At 42.0% G+C, this 19,194-nt stretch overlaps 6 protein-coding genes across 6 annotated transcripts; 4 read left to right on the forward strand and 2 right to left on the reverse strand.

Annotated features, from left to right (window-relative positions):
- Positions 1-386: 386 nt before the first annotated feature.
- Positions 387-4,710, forward strand: IL334_002469 (uncharacterized protein; the record flags this gene model as incomplete). Its single annotated transcript, XM_062934213.1, has 10 exons — positions 387-536; positions 641-1,654; positions 1,747-1,863; positions 1,914-2,018; positions 2,073-2,535; positions 2,599-3,206; positions 3,677-3,825; positions 3,934-4,048; positions 4,182-4,462; positions 4,542-4,710. The coding sequence occupies 10 exons, from the start codon at positions 387-389 to the stop codon at positions 4,708-4,710; spliced, it is 3,171 nt and encodes a 1,056-aa protein (XP_062790264.1).
- A 705-nt stretch (positions 4,711-5,415) lies between these two features.
- On the reverse strand, positions 5,416-7,187 carry IL334_002470 (cyclin-dependent kinase 1; the record flags this gene model as incomplete). The annotated part of the gene is made up of 7 exons (XM_062934214.1): positions 5,416-5,465; positions 5,595-5,773; positions 6,004-6,167; positions 6,265-6,435; positions 6,538-6,661; positions 6,814-6,973; positions 7,145-7,187. 7 exons carry the CDS (start codon positions 7,185-7,187, stop codon positions 5,416-5,418), a joined length of 891 nt encoding a protein of 296 aa, XP_062790265.1.
- A 564-nt stretch (positions 7,188-7,751) lies between these two features.
- IL334_002471 (uncharacterized protein) lies at positions 7,752-9,773 on the forward strand (the record flags this gene model as incomplete). Its single annotated transcript, XM_062934215.1, has 4 exons — positions 7,752-7,978; positions 8,066-8,274; positions 8,352-8,799; positions 8,873-9,773. 4 exons carry the CDS (start codon positions 7,752-7,754, stop codon positions 9,771-9,773), a joined length of 1,785 nt encoding a protein of 594 aa, XP_062790266.1.
- Positions 9,774-10,384: 611 nt separating this feature from the next.
- Positions 10,385-14,688, forward strand: IL334_002472 (uncharacterized protein; the record flags this gene model as incomplete). Its single annotated transcript, XM_062934216.1, has 5 exons — positions 10,385-10,607; positions 10,788-12,630; positions 12,693-13,486; positions 13,555-14,572; positions 14,646-14,688. The coding sequence occupies 5 exons, from the start codon at positions 10,385-10,387 to the stop codon at positions 14,686-14,688; spliced, it is 3,921 nt and encodes a 1,306-aa protein (XP_062790267.1).
- Positions 14,689-14,977: 289 nt separating this feature from the next.
- On the reverse strand, positions 14,978-16,751 carry IL334_002473 (uncharacterized protein; the record flags this gene model as incomplete). The annotated part of the gene is made up of 8 exons (XM_062934217.1): positions 14,978-15,433; positions 15,545-15,674; positions 15,734-15,755; positions 15,826-15,913; positions 16,005-16,127; positions 16,250-16,383; positions 16,461-16,518; positions 16,584-16,751. The coding sequence occupies 8 exons, from the start codon at positions 16,749-16,751 to the stop codon at positions 14,978-14,980; spliced, it is 1,179 nt and encodes a 392-aa protein (XP_062790268.1).
- A 310-nt stretch (positions 16,752-17,061) lies between these two features.
- On the forward strand, positions 17,062-19,054 carry IL334_002474 (uncharacterized protein; the record flags this gene model as incomplete). The annotated part of the gene is made up of 6 exons (XM_062934218.1): positions 17,062-17,390; positions 17,454-17,570; positions 17,640-18,397; positions 18,460-18,467; positions 18,586-18,816; positions 18,911-19,054. The coding sequence occupies 6 exons, from the start codon at positions 17,062-17,064 to the stop codon at positions 19,052-19,054; spliced, it is 1,587 nt and encodes a 528-aa protein (XP_062790269.1).
- Between the last annotated feature and the right edge of the window lie 140 nt (positions 19,055-19,194).

The raw sequence follows: 19,194 nt of genomic DNA on the forward strand, positions 1-19,194 counted from the left end.
ACGGGATTGAACTGTTGAGGAATGTTCCTGAAATCCAAATAACAATTAATCAACGCTATGACAAAAATCGCCAACTGTTTATTTTCATTTTCCATTTTCATACGTTTCAGGTTTGACATAATCTATCAGTACTCATTCCCAAAGAAAGAAAGGTGGAAAATCACTGTTTAATCAAGCAGTCGATCGAATCACCCGATCATGTCATTCACGACCTCAGCAGAGATATGACGATCCGATTCTTGACGACAGACCAGGGCCCAACATCTACATTCTGTCATTAATTCACGGTCAATAGTGTCAATATAACATCAACATCATATCATTCGGTTCTTGTCTTGAGACACTTCACAAGCTATTCGTGAAATTCATTTTGATGATATAGCATCATGGAGGCTATAAGACCTAATGAAAGGTCTCATGAACGTTCAGAGGAAGATGGAGTAGATATATTACCTCCTCCACCTGAACCGTTCCCCTTAGATCAAATAGTAGGCTCTTCGTCCAAAGAAGATGGAGCGAGAGATATTCAACCCAAGGTATGTTTCTTCAATCGAAATCCCATGACCCTTCTATATAAGTCATAACTTCCGTCTCACTCTCGTTGTAAAGCGCTAATTCTCACACGTCCTGGTGGATACAGCAACACATCCGAGGATACTTGAATTCAGTTCAACAGTCATGCATCAATGCTTTGACATCACTTCCACCTTCTGAACCTTCTTTGCCGGACATTCCTTTACCTAACGCTCAACTAGCAGCGGCTTTGACAGATCTACTGGAAGTTACCCACGAATTAGATGATCTATTACCCCCTTCCCAAAACCTGACCCCTTCCACCGTTCATACCACCACGTTCTCCGATAACTCGGATGACCAACTGCAAACTTCCACGGATGCTCTGAAGAATTTGCTGGAAGGCTTACAGGATGCTCGGAATACCGGAGAAGAGAGAAGTGGAGTTAAAGATGGAAGCGAAGAAGGTTTACACCCTGCTATAAATGTCGTTAGAGAAGAATTAGCTTGGCAAAGGATAGAACATCTCAGTATGGCAATTTTTCAACTATCAACTGATCGAACAAACACTCGACATGCAACAACGACAGATTCAGGTAATGAAGGAAATAAGAATGGACTACCGCCAACTTATCAACAATATCTGGATTCCCCAACTCATCAGAATTTAGATGAAAGAGAAAGCGATAATACATCATTACTGCCTTCATACCAAGATATCCAGTCGATAAACGGTGAACAGGAAGCGGGACCTTCAACACCTGAGAAGAAATCAAGTGAACCCAGGCAACCATCCTCACCTACCTCACCGACAGCTTCTCGAGAGAAAATGATGAATGACCTAGATTCGCTGACAACAGCAATCGAACGTCTATCCTCCATAGCGCCGAGACTACAAGATCAGAGGGTAGAGATGCGACACGCTCCATCGAAATCATTGAAAATCCTAGCAAGTGGTATAGATCATAAGAACGCAGCGGAAGGGAAGAAGCTGAGTAGAGAGGAGAAGATGCGTTTGGAGAAACAGAAGATGAAGGAGCTGGAGGATATATGGGATAAGATAGAACGCGCTCACGGTAAAAGGAGAATAAGGGTGGAAGAGGGCCAGAGAGCTGATCGCGAAGGCTGGGAGAATAGAAGAGTAAGTCTTGCAACAATCGTCAGCTATTATCTCAGTCACTGTTTCTGAGTAGATATTCATCGGCTGACGTGCTCTTGTGTTTGAATGAGTAGAGAGAGAGATTCTTGAATAGGATATCGGACCAATCTGAAGCGAATAGACTAGTAAATCAAGACTCGACCATGGGAAGCGTTGATGCTGAGTTGGCAAGAGCCCGAGATCTACGAGACGTGAGTAATCTCAGTCAGAAATGAAATCTTGCTAATGTCACTTATCTCAGCGGGATCACTTCTTACGAGATTTGATAGATCAATCGGGCGAACGAAGAATGGACAACCAAGATGCTACAGCATTCGAAGCAGACTTGACGATTCGTAACGACAAGGTAAGCTACTAAATGAGTGTAGCATAGTTTGTACACTATTGACTTACATCTTAGCAAGAAGAACTCCTGAGCGAGATTATATCGCATACACGAGCTTCACGACTATCTACGCAAGACTTTCCGTTGGCAATCGAAGACAAATTAGCAGAAAGGCGGGCTTCGTTGATGGAAAGTATAATGGATTATTCGTCTTCAGGCAGAATGCACGACCAGGATTCGGCTCCGCCGACACCTCGGCGAGGGAGCAGTGGAGAGAAGGAAGAGGACCCCCTCGAAATGGTTACAGTGCAAGACTTTCTCGCTACTGCTGGACCGAATCGACAGCGGTCCGTGGGCGTGAGTGGCGAAGAAAATATCTTACAAGCCAGATCCCAATTCAATCCCGTTTCTGTGGAAGTTGACGGCAAGAAGTCGAGCTCGAACTCGGGAAGAACGACGCCGACTGCATTCAAAAAGATTGCAGGTCTGATGAGAAGAGGTAGTGGTCACTTGAGTCTGAAACCCACGAATGCACTCGGTAAGCCTACATCAATTGACATAATGGCGTAGAACTCCTTTGCTGACCGAGGACAAACTACAGATGTTGACGCTATCACGTATATGGCTGAACACCAAGAAAACCTTCGATCTGTGCAAATAACCCTACATGGGATAGGCATTTCACCTAATCTGGATTGGCAAATTAGTAGTCTCACCAACGAGCAAGAAGCTATCATCACGTCCAAGAGAGACTCTGCCATCTCGTTTCGACTTCCATTGCCAGTAGCAATCGAGAGTCACCAAACGATCTCCTTCACCGCTCAGTCACTTCACTTGGAAGCTAGACTCGTTGCGCAACCTCTACCCGCGTCAGCAGTCTCATTGCTCCCGACATATCCAATTTCCGCTTCCGACCTCCGGAATATCCAACCTGGAGCAATATGCTGTAATGTGTGCGATCGTGATCTGGCGACACTACCTTTCGATAATTGGGATGTAGCGTACAAGGATTTACCCAGCGAACATTGGGCTGAAATGATGGAGGTCTGGATGTGTCATAACGATCCTTCCTTCACTGCTACACTTGCACAGAGAACCAAAGAAGGTTTCTGGCCTAAAGACGGAGGTGTTCTAGTCGGTGCAAGTTACCTTCTGATTGGGGATGAAAGAGTCAAATGGGGGAACGTAAAAATCGCAGACAATTACCAAGTAAGTTTGAGCACAGATATACCATCTTCCAGAGCACTCTTATTCCCTATATAACACTATCAATGGGCTAAAAAGAAGGTCATCATCCTGTTCAATGGATGATTTCATCTTTTCTCCCCTTCAAAGAATCTCTCAAAGAGGTGGAAAGTCGAAGCTCATAAGTCAGTTTCGTCTTTCCATCTTCTTTGATGAGAAGAAGGCGCGCAGGGAGATGAGATAAGAGATAAATCTCTTTTGACTGATACAAAGGTCCTACATAAACGTATACAACAGTACAAGTCTAGGGATGATCAAACTTTGGTTGATTATCATATAGTTTCATTGAACTAAAGCTACTCCCGAGGCTACATTTCTTACCCTTAACTCCATTTTGCTATATTAAAAAAAATGGCTTTGTCGATTTGTTTTTGTTTTTGGCTTCGGATGAGTTTTGCACCTATGAATCCGAATATTCGCTTACAAAACTATAGGACGACTTGTGGAATGTCATCACTTGCCAATGTGGTGAAACCTTAGGTAAACAACGTGTTAAAGACGATAAACCCGGTTCTGGCACTGTACGATTTTCGAAGTGGGCTTTTTCTTTACTCAAGGAAGATGACGAGAATGATCATGTCGAGTGAGTTTGGCTACAAGCGTACATTATTGTACTCTTTTCTTGATACAATCAGGAAAGGGGAAATGGAAGGTAAAAGTCTAATCACTACTATTTGATCACCTTGAGTAGATTCGTTAGATTTCCGCTCTCTTTGTTCATCGTTTCAGACATGCTTGAGTTGTCTCAGGCTCATGCAAGTCATCGATTCATCATCTCTGACGAACAAGGAAACAAGAGGATATATGTGAGTTGTGTTCTCGGTCACGCCACGTTGCACTATCTTTTGAGGAAGCAGGACGACAGCTACTGCTTCCTCTCTCTTCGTGACCTCCTTTTTGAAAATGTAATCTGTTGTTGATATATGATTATTGAATAAGGTCTGGCTATTTAACCCATCTGTAAAAATGACTTATCGAAAATCGATCAATTCATCATCCCCTTTACCATCACCTTTAAGGACTTCGACAATCCCCCATGATAACAATATTTCTTCTAGAAGATCATCGATTGTTCCACCCTCTACATCAAACACTGTTGATTGTAACAAAGGGAATGGAAAATCGAATCTCCATCAATCATCTTCGAATTCGGAACACGCAAATATCAAAGCATGCAGAGTCATGTATAAAGTGGTTGATCCTTCAGCATTCACAGACGAGTGAGTGATTACACCTTTCATCCCATTTTCATAAAATGACAGAAAAGCAACATCCGCTAATCTGGTGAACTGTACTCAGTTCATGTAACTTGCCTGGATTTGGACCCACGGGTCAAGTGGAAAATCTCACTTATCCTGCGATTGTATGTGATAGATTGATCGGTACTTTGAGACAAAGTACCTTGATTTATCCTTTGGCAATGAGAGCGATGGGTCAATTTGATGTAGGCTTTTTGGAAAGGGTTTGAGTGATGGAGAGAAGGATGTCAGAATGTTATATTATACTGTGCCGATTAGTGGGAGGTAAAGGTCTAGATACCCTCCGATGGGATGCGTAGTGCAGCTACCACAGAAGAAAGGACATCTTGATGATGAATCTCACTTGTACGCCAGATTTAAGGAATACATCATTGTAAATATTTCAGCTCGATTATTACCCAGCATCACATTCTCAAACTTTTGTATATAATCCCTACCATTGCCGTATGTGCGGCATCCGTAATGACAAATTATCAATGAATCCAATTTCTTGTTCAAGACAAGTTGCACTATTCTCACTCTTCCTGCTAGCGAATTTCAAAATTGATTTGAAGAACATAACAATACATTTCTCTTTCATCGAGATATGGAGATATGGAGAAAATAAAATTACCCTGAAATGGAAAAGACAAGTAAAAAAAACATAGCGAAATTGATGTGTAAGTGAGTCTTAGGTCGTCTAGAATGAGACTATTTGAAGTCAATTGGGTAGTGAAAAGAGGGAGAGAAGAGTTTGCATGTATGAGCTGGATGATTGGATAAACTGGTATTTAGGTGATGGTATAGGATTATGAATTGAATTGAATTGAGTTGAATTGGGCAAGTGAAATGTTCCTTGTGTCTAATTATGAGAATTTTCATTGGTGACGAATACCCACAGTGTGCTTCTCGAGATAGACAGGGATTCGTACCAATTAAGCAGGATAAGTAGAAGTGAAATAAGGATGTTGTAATGCTCGTTTAGCTGTTATGGAAGTAAGATGCAGATCAGCTTTTATTCTTTCTTTTCAATCTTTTGCCCATTTACTCCAATTCGCGTTTCTGATTGGCAGAAGAATAGGACAAACGATTTTCCAGAGTATCTTTCACTTACCAGAGATCCTATGAGCAGGATCGTAGATTAACGTTTGAGCTAATAGATCTAATCCATTCTCATCTAATCCCTTGACTGAAGATTTCAAATCTACAGGATTCCATTGAGGGAAAGTTGGTTTATAGTCCGGTAAAGATTTGACTCCGGGCCACACTTCTTCATCGGGTGTTCCTAATACTCTAAATTGAGAGAACAAAAGCCAAGGATCAGCCAGTGACTTTGACGGGCATCCCAGATGCGTCTCTCGAGCAGGAGTGTACAAGCAGGTGGAAAGTAACAAATGGGTCGAAACGTCTGAGTAAACATCTGCCTCGTTACATCCCCAATGCGTCCTGAGGACTCCCCTAGCAGATTCACGCTTCTCACAACTTTTCTCTGCTCATTGAGTACACGACATTAACCCACTCACCGGAAAATCCTGAAGATCTCATCAATTTCTGAATCACCGGGGAAAAGAGGTTGACGCATTGCCATTTCCGCAAAGATACATCCCACCGACCACATATCGATAGCTGTAGAGTAATGTCTCGAACCGAGCAGAACTTCTGGGGCTCTGTACCAGAGGGTGACGACCTGTAGCACAACGATAAGTGCATCAGCGATGCAGTTCCGCATTATTACATAGCCAGCAGGTCTACTCGTCGGATAATCGAGGTGAACAATAACTCACCTCATGAGTATAAGTCCTCAAAGGAATACCGAAAGCTCTCGCTAAACCGAAATCAGCGATTTTCAAATTACCTTCTTTGTTGATCAACAGATTTTGAGGTTTCAAATCTCTGTGAAGGATTCGATGGGCATGACAATAGTAAAGACCTTTGACCAGTTGATATGTGAATTTCTATGACACGCGAATATTTTTATCAGCACAGTCGACCGACACGGACCATTCATGCGACGAGATGCTTTCCGAGACAGAAAGGAAAAGGGGAAAATCACACACCTTCACCATGTTGGAGCCAAGACCATCTTTATCACCAATAGTATCCATATATTTCTTCAAGTCCATATCGAGAAATTCAAAGACCAAGTAGAGTTTAGAATCTGAGTGAACGATATCGAGTAGTCTAGGTTAAGGTATGTTGTCAATTCTCACTGTTCGCATCCTGATCTCCCATGAAGGCTATGGTTTGACGAGGCAAGATCATATTTTGCCTAGCCACAAAGACTGCACGACGGCATAAAAGGGATGAAAGCGGGAAAACAGAGATGAACTCACTTGACAATGTTATCATCTTTACTTAACTCCTTCAATAAACTGATCTCCCTGATAGACGTAGAAGGAACACCTTCATCTTCCGCTTCAAGACGAATCTTCTTCAACGCTACGAAATTACCTGTAGACAAGTCTCGCGCCTTGTACACCACACCATATGTACCTGGATCAATTATCGAGTCAGCATGTTCCTACCCCTTACGATGTTAAGCATATCATATCATGGAAGGCTGTCGTGAGTGATAGTGATTATGTAAAGCGAGATCCCAAGCGCTTGAAACCTGAACGTCCCTGCCATTGGAGCAGCAATTGAAATTGATTATATTCAACTCACCTTCTCCGATCTTTTCAAGCTTTGTGTAGTTTTCTAAAGACATGTTGAAGTCTTCTGGTATCAAACGATTTTCACTCTTACAAAGGTTGAGATTCTGTTGTTGCTTATCGAGCGAGGTTGGATGTTCCAGTTGGAGAAGTGAGTGAGTTTGATCGGATAATGCGTCAATCACTGAGGAGGGAACCTAGAGCTGTCGCGTATGTGTTCGGAAAATGATTGTCTATTCCTGATGGATTCCGCGCGAAGATGATCGAGGGAAGACAAGTATGATGAATGTGCAATGATATACTGGGTCTCGATCAATGACTCAATGTACTGAATGAGAACGTAAGGGATATATATAAGTGTGTTTGAAGAAGGCTTAACAAAAAGTAAATCATCCAACCTGCACTGCTGCTGCCAAAAAACACAAAAACGCCAGAGAAAGAGATGGGACGCGTTCAGTATAGCACATATACCCCGCATTCACACCACGTGGATCACAGTCGGCATGGACGCGGGGTAACGATGAAAGCAACATATGTGTGCATAAACAGATATCTTCATCCTTCTTTTTCCTCCTCGGCATCCTTCCTCATATCGATACCACGACACCACGACAGATGCGATGTCAGTCTCATACTCCTGCTCACATCTGGCTACTCCTTATGCCCCACTTCCACCTTCCTATCCATCTTCGTCAACCGCATATCACCCGTTGAACAAATTATACTTCTGCGAAGAGTGTGATGCTACAAGGTGTGATCTGTGCGTCGGAGTCGAAATAGCAAGTTACTTCTGCCCGAATTGTCTTTTCGACGTTCCAAGTGCGAATGTGAGAGCGGACAAAAACAGGTAAGTAGTTTCTGTTCTACACGCTTCAAGTACTCGAGGTTAGCGAAGATGTCAGCTGATATCTTACTTGGATTTGGTCGATGAAAGATGTGCAAGATCATGTTTCTCGTGTCCGTTATGCGAATCTAGTCTATCGATTCAAGCTTCTGATCAATCTCCGACGGATATTTCGACTATCGCGACGTCATCAAGTAGTGGTCAGGCTGGTGGACCGCCATATACTCTAGTATGTCCAGGTTGCAAATGGAGCAGCAAAGAGATCGGCTGGAATTTTGATAAACCTACTGGAATAGCTCGTAAGTGGTCGATACTCTTATACCTACTTCCCATATATAGGATATATACACAAGTAACTTACATCAGTCGCACATAGTACAACTCTCCAAGATCAACACTCTGTCTGAGACTGTTCAATCGGAATTTGATTTAATAAAAGAACATCTCGAATCGTATATTACACATTCTACACCTACACCCTCAGCTCCTTCATCTGCTCGTTCTTCCAGGAATCCTTCTAGACACATTTCAAATCTCACTCAAATGGCTCAAAAGGCTCTGCATAGGAATGTAGGCGGAATGACCGCTTACCCAGCTGCATTTAATTCAAGACGTCCGAATATGAGTAATCAGGAAAATAAGGAGAATGTTGGATGGGACGAGTTAGCTGAATATCGACCTAAAACGAGTTGGAGACAGCTCGGTCTTGAAAGAGGTTTAGAAGATGCAGAGAAGATGAGAGAAATACAAGAGGCAGGTCCAGATGGATTAGCAGGACTTGATAAAAGGTGGAAGAATAGCTGGGAAAATGATAGGTCATCAAAGTGAGTGACTGTCCAATGAAGGCATTGAATCAGAAGGAAGAATCTGAATTTCTAATCAATGGTCATTATATAGAGCTATGACACCGCAAAGGATACCTCTTCAAACCAAATTGACTAAACGATGTCCTCATCCGAATTGTCGACATTTGCTCATTCAACCAGACACGAAAACCGTTCGAATGAAGATAAAAATGACCGCATCCAATTACCTACCTTTAATTGAGATAGGCCGTAAGCGACGACGTCTACCAAACACCGATGAGATAGAAGAACAGAATCCTACTTTCACTTCTACAGAGGATATCGATTGTCGAAGAAGAGAACGTAGACGTACACGAGGCATTCTAGTGAAGGAAGAAGACGAACCGATGGATTCAACGTTGACCTCAGGGGAGACATATTCGTTCCAATTAGCATTAATAAATCCATTATATGACCCAATACAAATTCGTTTGACGCAACCACATACGCCTAGAAATGCTCCAACACCGAAATGTACAGTCAATATTCCCACCCCTCATTTCACGATCAACGCTCTGAAAGACGCTTGGGCATATGATGAAGAAGATGAGAATGAAGATATATTGATGGGCGGAAGTGAAGCTGGTTTAAGTGAAGAAGGAACTACTACGACAGGTACAACCACAACTGCAAATGCTACCGGAACCCTGAGTAAGAAATCCAGATTCAGTATATTGGCTAACACTGGAGTTGGAGTCTCAAATAAGAAATTGAGAGAAGGTGGAGTCGAGAAAAAAGGTAATATGAGTAAAGTCAATTTAGATGTTGAATTATCTAAAGAAGCAAAAGGCAAAATCGAATTTGATTTAGAAGTTAGATATACCTATAAGGCTGAAGACATAGGTACACCGACTGACAAAGAAGGAAAAGACAAGTCGTCAGCTAAAAAATCAAAGGACGAATATAAGCACTTCACCTTTTGGATTAGGGTCAAAATTGGTCAAGTGGTTTGATGCAGGTCCATGAATGAGGTTTCACGAAGCGACTTCTCATTCAATATTCCATACATCGCAATCAAATGGTGCTCATGTGCTTCTGTTGTATGCATAGATAATCCTAGACCATACTCATGCTGTTTTCTGCTTCGTGCTATGTATCGCTGTGACTTGGAACAATTAGCAGTAGCACTACGGGAGTATACTCGTACTCATACTCATTGCCACGCGTTTTGAACCCTTTTAACGCGATAGCTGTTGTTTTTAACCTCGTTGAAGAACAATGAGATATGACATATTTGTCGTTGATTCAGTAGACCAGACATTCTTACCACACCGCAGTGTATATCTTCATCGGAACCAACGCCATACATTGCACAACATACATTCATACGAGCGCGAAATAAGAACTGAGGGTCGTCACTGTCTTTTTTTTTTATCGGAACGTCCGTTGCCAAGAATAGATTCGGTATTTCCCTTATATAAGCTCCAAAAACGACAATTGAAACAACAAGCGATAAAAGCGCATTGATCCTCATCAACATCCACTAGCACAGAGTTCCATTCCGAAACAGAATCAATTGCTGTCCCTTGCGAAGAACGCTGGGTGTAGCGTGGATTGATGTGCAATGGCTGTACCGTCTCCTTCGGCATCTAGGGTGGGCACAGGTATCGGGATTGGTTTGACTAGATCACCAGCTGGCAATTACCTCTCTTCAACCACAAATGGTAACAACAACAATTTTAGCAAGTTGGGATCATCATCCTCTTCCTCAAATGACAATCTGAGCTCAGGATCAACAGGGGAAAGAGGATTGAATCAAGGTGATTATATGGTTAGATCATCAAGTGGTAAGTTGCATGATGAATCCATCCTATCCTTTGTGGAATACATCTCTCCCAATAGGAAATCCACGCTCGTATCCTTTCATTCATCATTTTACCTATCACCCCTTTTATGTGATTGATGAATAACCACATAACATGGGGTCATGAACTGATCGTTTTTGACTTTTATCTTGGATTGAATAGGATTATCGTCAATATCGTCAACGTCAATACCTGTACATCCTGGAATCGGGAGAAGGAGATCAACAGACGCATCTACTTCTGGTGGATTGGATTACTACTGGTCATCATTAGCAGGTGCAGGTGCATCATCCTCATCTTCTTCTCTCGCCGGTGCTAGTGCAGGGAATGGAATTTCAAGTTCACACAGTTCAAGATCGAACATGCTGATGGGTATATCGCCTGTTACTTCACATTTCGAGAAAGATAGTAGAAACGTTGGTGATCTAAGGAATGAAGAGTTTCTAAGTAATTCAAAAGGAACGGGAATGAGTTTTTCCCCTAGTTCATCAGAAAGTTTAGGTATACATAGACATATTAGAGAAGCTAAAAGTACTGGTAACTTACGTTCAAACCACTCTCAAGATCATTATCAAAATCATCATCAAAATCAAATTGATTTCTCATACAAAATAAACTCGAATCCTATGAATGAACATGGACGTGGGCATGATCAAAAAACACCTCGTCAACCTGATTTTCATGATCCATCCGATCCTCACCCTTATTCCCAATCCCATTCTCAAAACCATCATGGTATATCACAACCAATACCAAAACCACTTACAACGCAGAGTCTTGATATACCAGTACCGCCACCAAAATCATCACAGCAAGTTGATTTATCTCCTGGAGGATACTCGGTAACTTCAGTATACTCAAATACCGATTCTCTTCCACCCAACAATGCCATCAATCCTTCTTCTTCTTCTTCTGCTTCTTATCTCGGACTTGGACACCAATCAGCTCAAAATGCAATTGGAGACGAATCAGAGAATGAAACTAAATCAATTTCTAGTTCAAGTAACTATTCACCCATGGATTTTAGGATTCCAGGTAAATTCGATTTTGAATTAGATGAGAATAGTCTTTCTCGTTTTCAAGATCAAAGCCCAATAGGGAATATAGAAGAGAAAAGAGGTTTAATGGATCCTTCCTTGCTGTCTGAAACTAGTCAACATGTACGACAATTACAATCACCTCAGGATCAAGCTGTGCAACAAGAGGAAAATCGTGGACGAGAAGGAGATGCAAGATCCAGTGTCCAATCAACATCAACTTATCGTCATCAATCCAACTTGACACCTTCACAAGATGATGAAGATACTTATCATAAAACTCCCTTGGCTCCTGTACAGAAAGAAAGATCCCAAATACGTCCACCTCAATTATCTCTGAATCAAGAGTTTCATACAATCCCGCTATCGTTCTCGCAGTCAAACACAAACACAAATTCGCGTCATGCATCGCCGACTAATTCAGCTGGAAGTACATCGACACCTAAGAGATCACCAAATCCCAAATCTTCAAGTTCGGGGAATCATTATACATCCAATTCATCTGCTAGATCAGGTTTAGGATTTGATATGCCTCATATCGGTTCTGGATCTGGATACGGATCTGTATCTAGGTCAAGTTCAGTATCACCTTCTGATCAATCGTCGTCTTATAGTCAAGACAACGATTCCAACCCCGCTCCTCCAAGAAGTGCGCCTGCAGAGAAGAATGGTTTTGATGAATTTGGGACACGTAATGAAGAGACAGGAACTCAAGAGGATGAAGAAGAAACAATTAAGAGTAGAAATAAAAGAACGACGCTACCTGCTATCGCATCAAAATCAAGTGGTGCAATCGTAGAAGCTCTACTGTCGCCAAGTAAAGAAAATCTACTATCACCCGATAAATACGCTAGGAACAGTACTTCAACACCTACGAAGGATCTCAACGGAAGTGTTGAAAGAAGGGGATCGACGCCAAGTCCTAATAGGAGTCCTGAACCGCCACCCAGAAGTGTCTTGAGACAGTTGTGGGTAATCCTCTTCGCTAAATGCTGGTATGACACTGCTGACATGGCAAAACTGACTGCAGACCTAATGCTACAAATATCGATACCTTTATGTCCAAGCCACCCTCTCAAAGGTCATCATCGCCTCAATCAATCAGTCACAACCTCCCAGTCATAACCCATACACCACATTCACCAATGCCCTCGCCCGATAGATCCAAAGCGCAGCAAGATCGTGGCAATATAGACAAACCTCAACCTAAACGACCTGATAGATCCCCAGATAGACAATATTCACCGGTCTTCCCATCTTCAGCTACAATAAACGATCTGACGGATATACTAGGTGGTGCAATCGATGCTATAGGATTGATAGATTCAAGGGATACGCCGCCACCTACAATTGGTGAACCCAGTAGAAGAGAAAAACCTACAATGTTGAAATTAGCTCCTGCGGCAGAAGTGGCTGATAGAGGTCCAATGACTCCTACTTCTTTGCCACAAAGAGGTACATCGTTACCTGGACCAACAATGTCTTCGACCTCCTTGAACACAATTATGCATCCTCAAGCTCAAACGGGACCTCCGTTGTATCAACCTCAAGGTATCTCTTCCTCAAATCAACCTCTGGTACATGGAAGGAGATCCACACAACCTGAATTGAGATCGAAAGCATCTTCGATATTTTCTTTCTCATCCAAAGAGCAAATTCAGTCTCCAACTCTGTCAATTTCAGTCAGACCTTGGCCAGCTGCAATGCTGTACGGAAACATAAAGTCTTTAAAACATGCTGGGGATAGAGCTAAAGGGTATGCCAAAGCTATCAACGAATTATCGAGGAGTGAATCGGGTCTGAAGGAGTGGTGTATTGCCAGTGGTGAGTGTGTATTCTACCTGTATCAGCGATCCTACCTATCATCATGCTGACATATGAAATATATATAGTCTCACAAGTCAATCGAGCGCCTACAAAAACATCAGCATTTTCTTCATTAGGTGTTCGAGCCAATTCTGTGCCATCTGCAATCCCACTTCCATATCAATTATCGACATTTGATCCTACACCTCACAACAGGAATGTTTCTGCCGGTTCTGAATTCCCAATGAGAGCAGACTCCTACGCTGCACGAGAGATCTCGCAAAGAGTTCTAGATCCCGAAGATCAACCTACCTCACTACCACCTAACTTGCCTTATCCGCAACTCCAAGCAAACTATCTCTCCTCAAATACGGGAATCAGTAGTGGTGGTGGTGGCGGGTTCAGTGGCGGCGGATTAAAACCTTCTCAATCAATGCAGAGTGTTGCAAGCTTTGCTACAACTTCCTCCAAGAAAGGATTTTTCAGTGCAATAGGTAGAAAAGGCGCTCACAAAAAGGATTCTTTATCTCTTGGTCCGCCGGGTCCAGGTGGTTTCGCATCAGCGACTAATGGATCTTCATCATCGTCTTCTTCGGTGGGTAAGAAAGATGTGAGAGGATTACCTATTTCAGGACCTAGTCCGAATGCCATCCCTCTGGACACTGGCATCGCATCAGCATCGGGAGGATCGGGTGGAGCATTACAAGCGCCAAGAGTACAAAATTCTATTTCTGCACCAATGGGACCAAGAAATCCAAGAATGGGTTCTTTCACCCCGCCTCCACCATCAAGTCTAAGCTCGATGGATAGATCTTCAAATGAACTCGTACAAGCTGGAAGAGCAAGTTTAGATACTGGATTAAGAAACAGATCGACACCTGCATCATTATCGCTGAACAATTCGAGAGGTAGTTTGGACATTCAATTTTCTACCAATAATACAGGTTCAGGCAACGTACCTTTACCTTCATCCAAAGGATTCAGTAATAGTCCTATTCCAAAAGAAGGAGATGTGAAGCAAATGATTGATATTCTGCCCCACGTTGAAAGAAGTGTCATAAGGACTTATTTAGGTAAATATGGCGATTCCATGAACGCCATTGGGTAAGTGATAATATTCGTTCGACGATGATATCTTCCCCCATAACTGACCGTGGTATTGCGGCCAATTTCATAGTGCTTATTTGGAAGACGAAAAGAATGGGACCGTTATAAGATGATAAGTGAAGAAGGAATGACAACAAACTCGTATCTGGCAACGTCTACTGTATCAGTGAATATTTACTATATTGGTTTCTTGGTACTATTACTTAGTGTTGAATGCATCCTGCAGTGATACTACTTTCAAGTGAAAGAACATATTGCATCACTGTACACTGTATTCACATGATACATATATGTTTGTGTTTTTTGTTTTTCAGCCATATATCGTATGTCGTATACTACCTATATCTGCTATACTACATCCCATACCCACTCTAATTGCTTTCATCTTCGAGGTGATCTCTTCTAAGATGAGAACTGAGCCACCAAGTATTGACTTACAGAAGTAGGTGATAATGGAGCACCTAAATCCGTTATAATGAAATCTATTAAATCTGGAGTAGTTATATCTACCATTGGATTGATCAATTCCATTTCCTTTGTCATTTCAACTCTATTCTCTTTCACTCCTCCTGCAGCTTCCACATTTGGAGTACCTGGGACTATCGGTGATCGTGATTGTGGAGTTGAACTCGTCGGTCTGCTCAAAGGATTATGTGCACCTATGGCGGGTGGATGTGAATTAGGTATTAAAGTTGGGAATTCTAATGGAATTTTGGATTTTGTCGTTATAGGCAAATCAGTTTGTGATAATGGATAATGTCTTAAAAATTTATATGATTCTGCTAAAGCGTAAAATGGTTTTTGCATTGCTTTTGCAACTAATGCCACTTGATATGTGCCAACAGACGATACCAGGCCCTGCAAGGAAAATATCAAATTGGATCAATATCAGCGGATTGAGTAAATTTGTCGTGAACAAGTGAAATTGGGTTCACATCAAATGGAATTCAAAGGAGATTTATCACTCACTCCACTCTCTACAACAGCTTCAGAACCAACTAATACCATATCAACCCTTTCCATCACATACGCTACTGCACTGTCGAGTACAACGGTACATGGTATTCCATTAGCGGTGAGAACTTGATGGGTTCGCATTCTACAGATGTCATTGAGATAAGCTACTCGTCACGGATTAGTAGCCTGATAAAATCTCACCCTAAACAACCTGGTCTAGCCTCTATTGTTTGATTTAATCGATGAGCAAAAGTGTCTTGATGTATCGTGACAAGCAGTACAAAGTAACTCACCTGTAACATAGACCCTGATACGTTTATGTTGTTTATGAGCTCTCAAGATAGTTTGAATGACTGTTCTGGAGTAACTATGTGTGAGGATCTATACGTACAATGTCGTAATTTGGTCAGCTTATTGATATATACGATCTCTCCTCGAGTAAATGAAGATGGAAAGGCTGATGAACACTTACGACACAATCATCTCTTAAGAACCCAACAGCAAGTTCGGCGATCTTCTCTCTACATTGAGGTGCTGTTATAGCGCAGAATGAACGTCCTTGAGATATCAATGATCTTTTATATGAAGGAAAGTCCTATCACACGATTATATATTGTCAGTAACGCTTGATGGTTATTGGTACAGCTCCTAAAGAGGGCTGTCCACTTTGCTTTCACTCTTCGAGAGATAACAAAGAGACAGATGACGTCCACTCACCTCTCCTCCCATTGATAAAGCGAAAAACCTTTCCCATAATTGGCACCCGGCTCTTACACCTAAACTGGATTGCGAATTGATCAACGCTTGTCTACCTATGGTAAGTTCTGACGCTAGTCCCGTTACGGTTGAGGCTGAACAAATATCATGATAATGGATCTCGTCAGCAATCTGATTATTAAGCTGCTCTTCCGGATCCACAACGACTTACCTGTGGAAGCTTCGACCAATTCCACAAGGGCTAAAATGGCAGCTATAGGATGAGGTACCTAGTGAATTGCAAGGATATATCTATCAGCAATCATGCTGCGTATTTATAGAGGAACCAAATCACCTTGTCATCCTCTATAGCTTTCTTGTAAGCAGTCCCTACGTCGAAAACCCTCGGCGTAGTCTTACCACCACCTCCTGAACTTGAAGCATGTCTCTGAGCTGGAGGTCTTGGATTTCCTCGAGTCGAAGGCACGGGTGAAAGTGATAATGGACTAGCTATTCCTGCCATTGTAGTCCCCAGCCTTAATGTTACTGTAGTTAGACTATTGTTCTGATATCCAAGTCAAAGTCAAGTCGTGCTTAAGCAGCAATGTGAATAACAAAGTGACAAACGAAAGTGTTTTCCTTGTTAGTCCTTTTTTTGACGTTTGACTCGCTCGTCGCTCGTCGCTCGTCGCTCGTGAATTCAACGAGGAATTCCAAAAAAAAGTGGAGGAGATTCACATTCCGATCTTCCTTCCTCTTTACGATATTCATCCTTGTTCATTGTTATTGACCCCTCTACCTTGTATGCAACAATCACGAGATCAGCATTCAAGATGTCAAGGATCCCTTCCACCTCGATATTACGTTCTTCCTGTGCGATTCGATCAGTAGTTCCTGCAAGGAGACTTCCCTCAGCGATATCCAACGGCCCATCCTCTTCTACCCTGCCGATAGGCTATTCGAGACGATGGAATAGTACTACTACTACTTCCAGTGAACCACCAAAACGATCAGCTACTGACTCGACCGGTACAAACACGAATGGCGAGCAATCGAGCGGTGACACTCCAACTGAGAAAGGGGAAGCCAAAGGAGGTTTGAAAGTGTCATGGATCTTTAGTGGTTTAGCTGGATTAGGGGCTTTAGTGACTATCTATGGATTGTGAGTAATCTCACTGCTCAAGTGGAGTCAGAAGTTGAATCTGAACGTACTCCCGTTGAATAGGTTAGAATTTTATTCAACATTGAAAACATGGCCTAAAGAAGTACGAATACCTTTAAGAGCAGCTCTGAAGTCTAAATTAAGACAGGATTACATGAAATCTGAAAAATACTTTAGAGAGTGAGTTTATCTCAATCCATGCGGAGATGATTTCTGACTGACACTGACTGATGTGCAATTGATTCGTAGAGCACTCGAGGTAGCTCTGGCTCTAGGTCCAAAGGCACTGGAACCAGAACCATTACAAAAGATAACTGGAATTTACGTTGAATTAGCTACCGTATTGGAATTAATGGGACAGAGGGTAACTGCATTTCAAGAATTGAGAAATGCCGTTGAAATGTTTGGTCAAAATCCATTAAGACAACCAAATGATACTCCTATCAATCTTGCCGGTAACAATAGTAGTAGTAGTAGTAGTGGTAATAGTAGATGGATAGGAAATGATTATATCTTAAATCACAAAGATCACATCAGAGTAATTGGATTATATCAAAAATTAGGTCAATTATCATTGGAGATTTCATCTTCTAAAAAAGCACCTTCATTCAAACCATCTTCGACCAGTAGTAATGACATTGGTCAAGCCCCATCTCCAAAAATCGAAAATTGGAATGATGCCGCTGAATTTTATCTCAGTGAAGCATTAACTTCATTGTTGAAACTCGGTCTAACGAACCCTCCTTCTACTTCGAATAACAACCAAACTCAACAGCAAGTGGTACTTGGAAGAGATGTGAATTTACCTCAAGGCGAAATCTCAGAAGATGCAGAACAAGGTGGTTCAGTTGATAAAAGAGGTTTAGGAATGACAATGGAATCTTTATCTGAAGTTTACGCTAGAAAAGGTCAATATAACTTATCTGCTCAATTGCTCTTACAAGCTGTTTCATTGTTGTTACCTCCTGGTGGTCAAGATACTCCTCCTGTGAGGGATAGATGTCAAGGTGAGCTAAGATTTCTTGGAAAAACGTGACTCAGCTGATGTCCAACCTTTATCTGATGATAGCTGCCATGGTAAGTGCTCGCCCACTTTCTCCCTGACGAGTATCCATGTATCTCGTTGCTAAAATTGCACACAACGCTCTTAGTTTCTGTCTCTCCAATCTGTTGCAAACACTGACCGTTTGTATAGATAATGACGACAATCTCGTCTCACGCCTTGCGCCAATCTGCACCGGGAGTTGATTCAGCCAAATCAATCAAAATCTCGAAATCATGGTCATTACGTTCACTTCAATTATCAGAAGAAGCTTTACATGAATCTGAAGGAGAGAATTATAAAGATAGTCCATTGGAAGCTGCTATAGCAGTATGTTCAAGAGCTAAAGGAGTTGGCTTGTACAATCTAGGAATGTTAGCTGAGGTATGTCTCCCCTTTCTCTTTTTCGACGTCGGCTTCAGCTGTAGTCGGCGTAAAAGTGATAGAGCTAGGCTGAGATTGTGTCCATGTGTTACAGATGGAAGGTGATCTACCTACTGCACTGAATTATTTCCAGAAATCATCAACTGCTTCGAGGGAAATCGGCTTTTCAGAAGGTAAAAGAGAAGCTGCTGCTGCTATACGGAGGATACAAGCTTTAGGCGGGACAAGTACTTCTTAGGACTTGATCATGTAGATCGTGGGGAATGATCTTTCAATTGCAAGCATTCACAATGTGTCCAATAGACCATACCTGTAGCGACCGGCGTGATCATGCAAGGTCATACCTAATGTTTCAGTTCAATTGTTGTCTTTCTACAG

The sequence above is a fragment of the Kwoniella shivajii genome, chromosome 3 (genome assembly GCF_035658355.1).
Source record: "Kwoniella shivajii chromosome 3, complete sequence".
Taxonomy (NCBI): Eukaryota; Fungi; Basidiomycota; class Tremellomycetes; order Tremellales; family Cryptococcaceae; genus Kwoniella; species Kwoniella shivajii.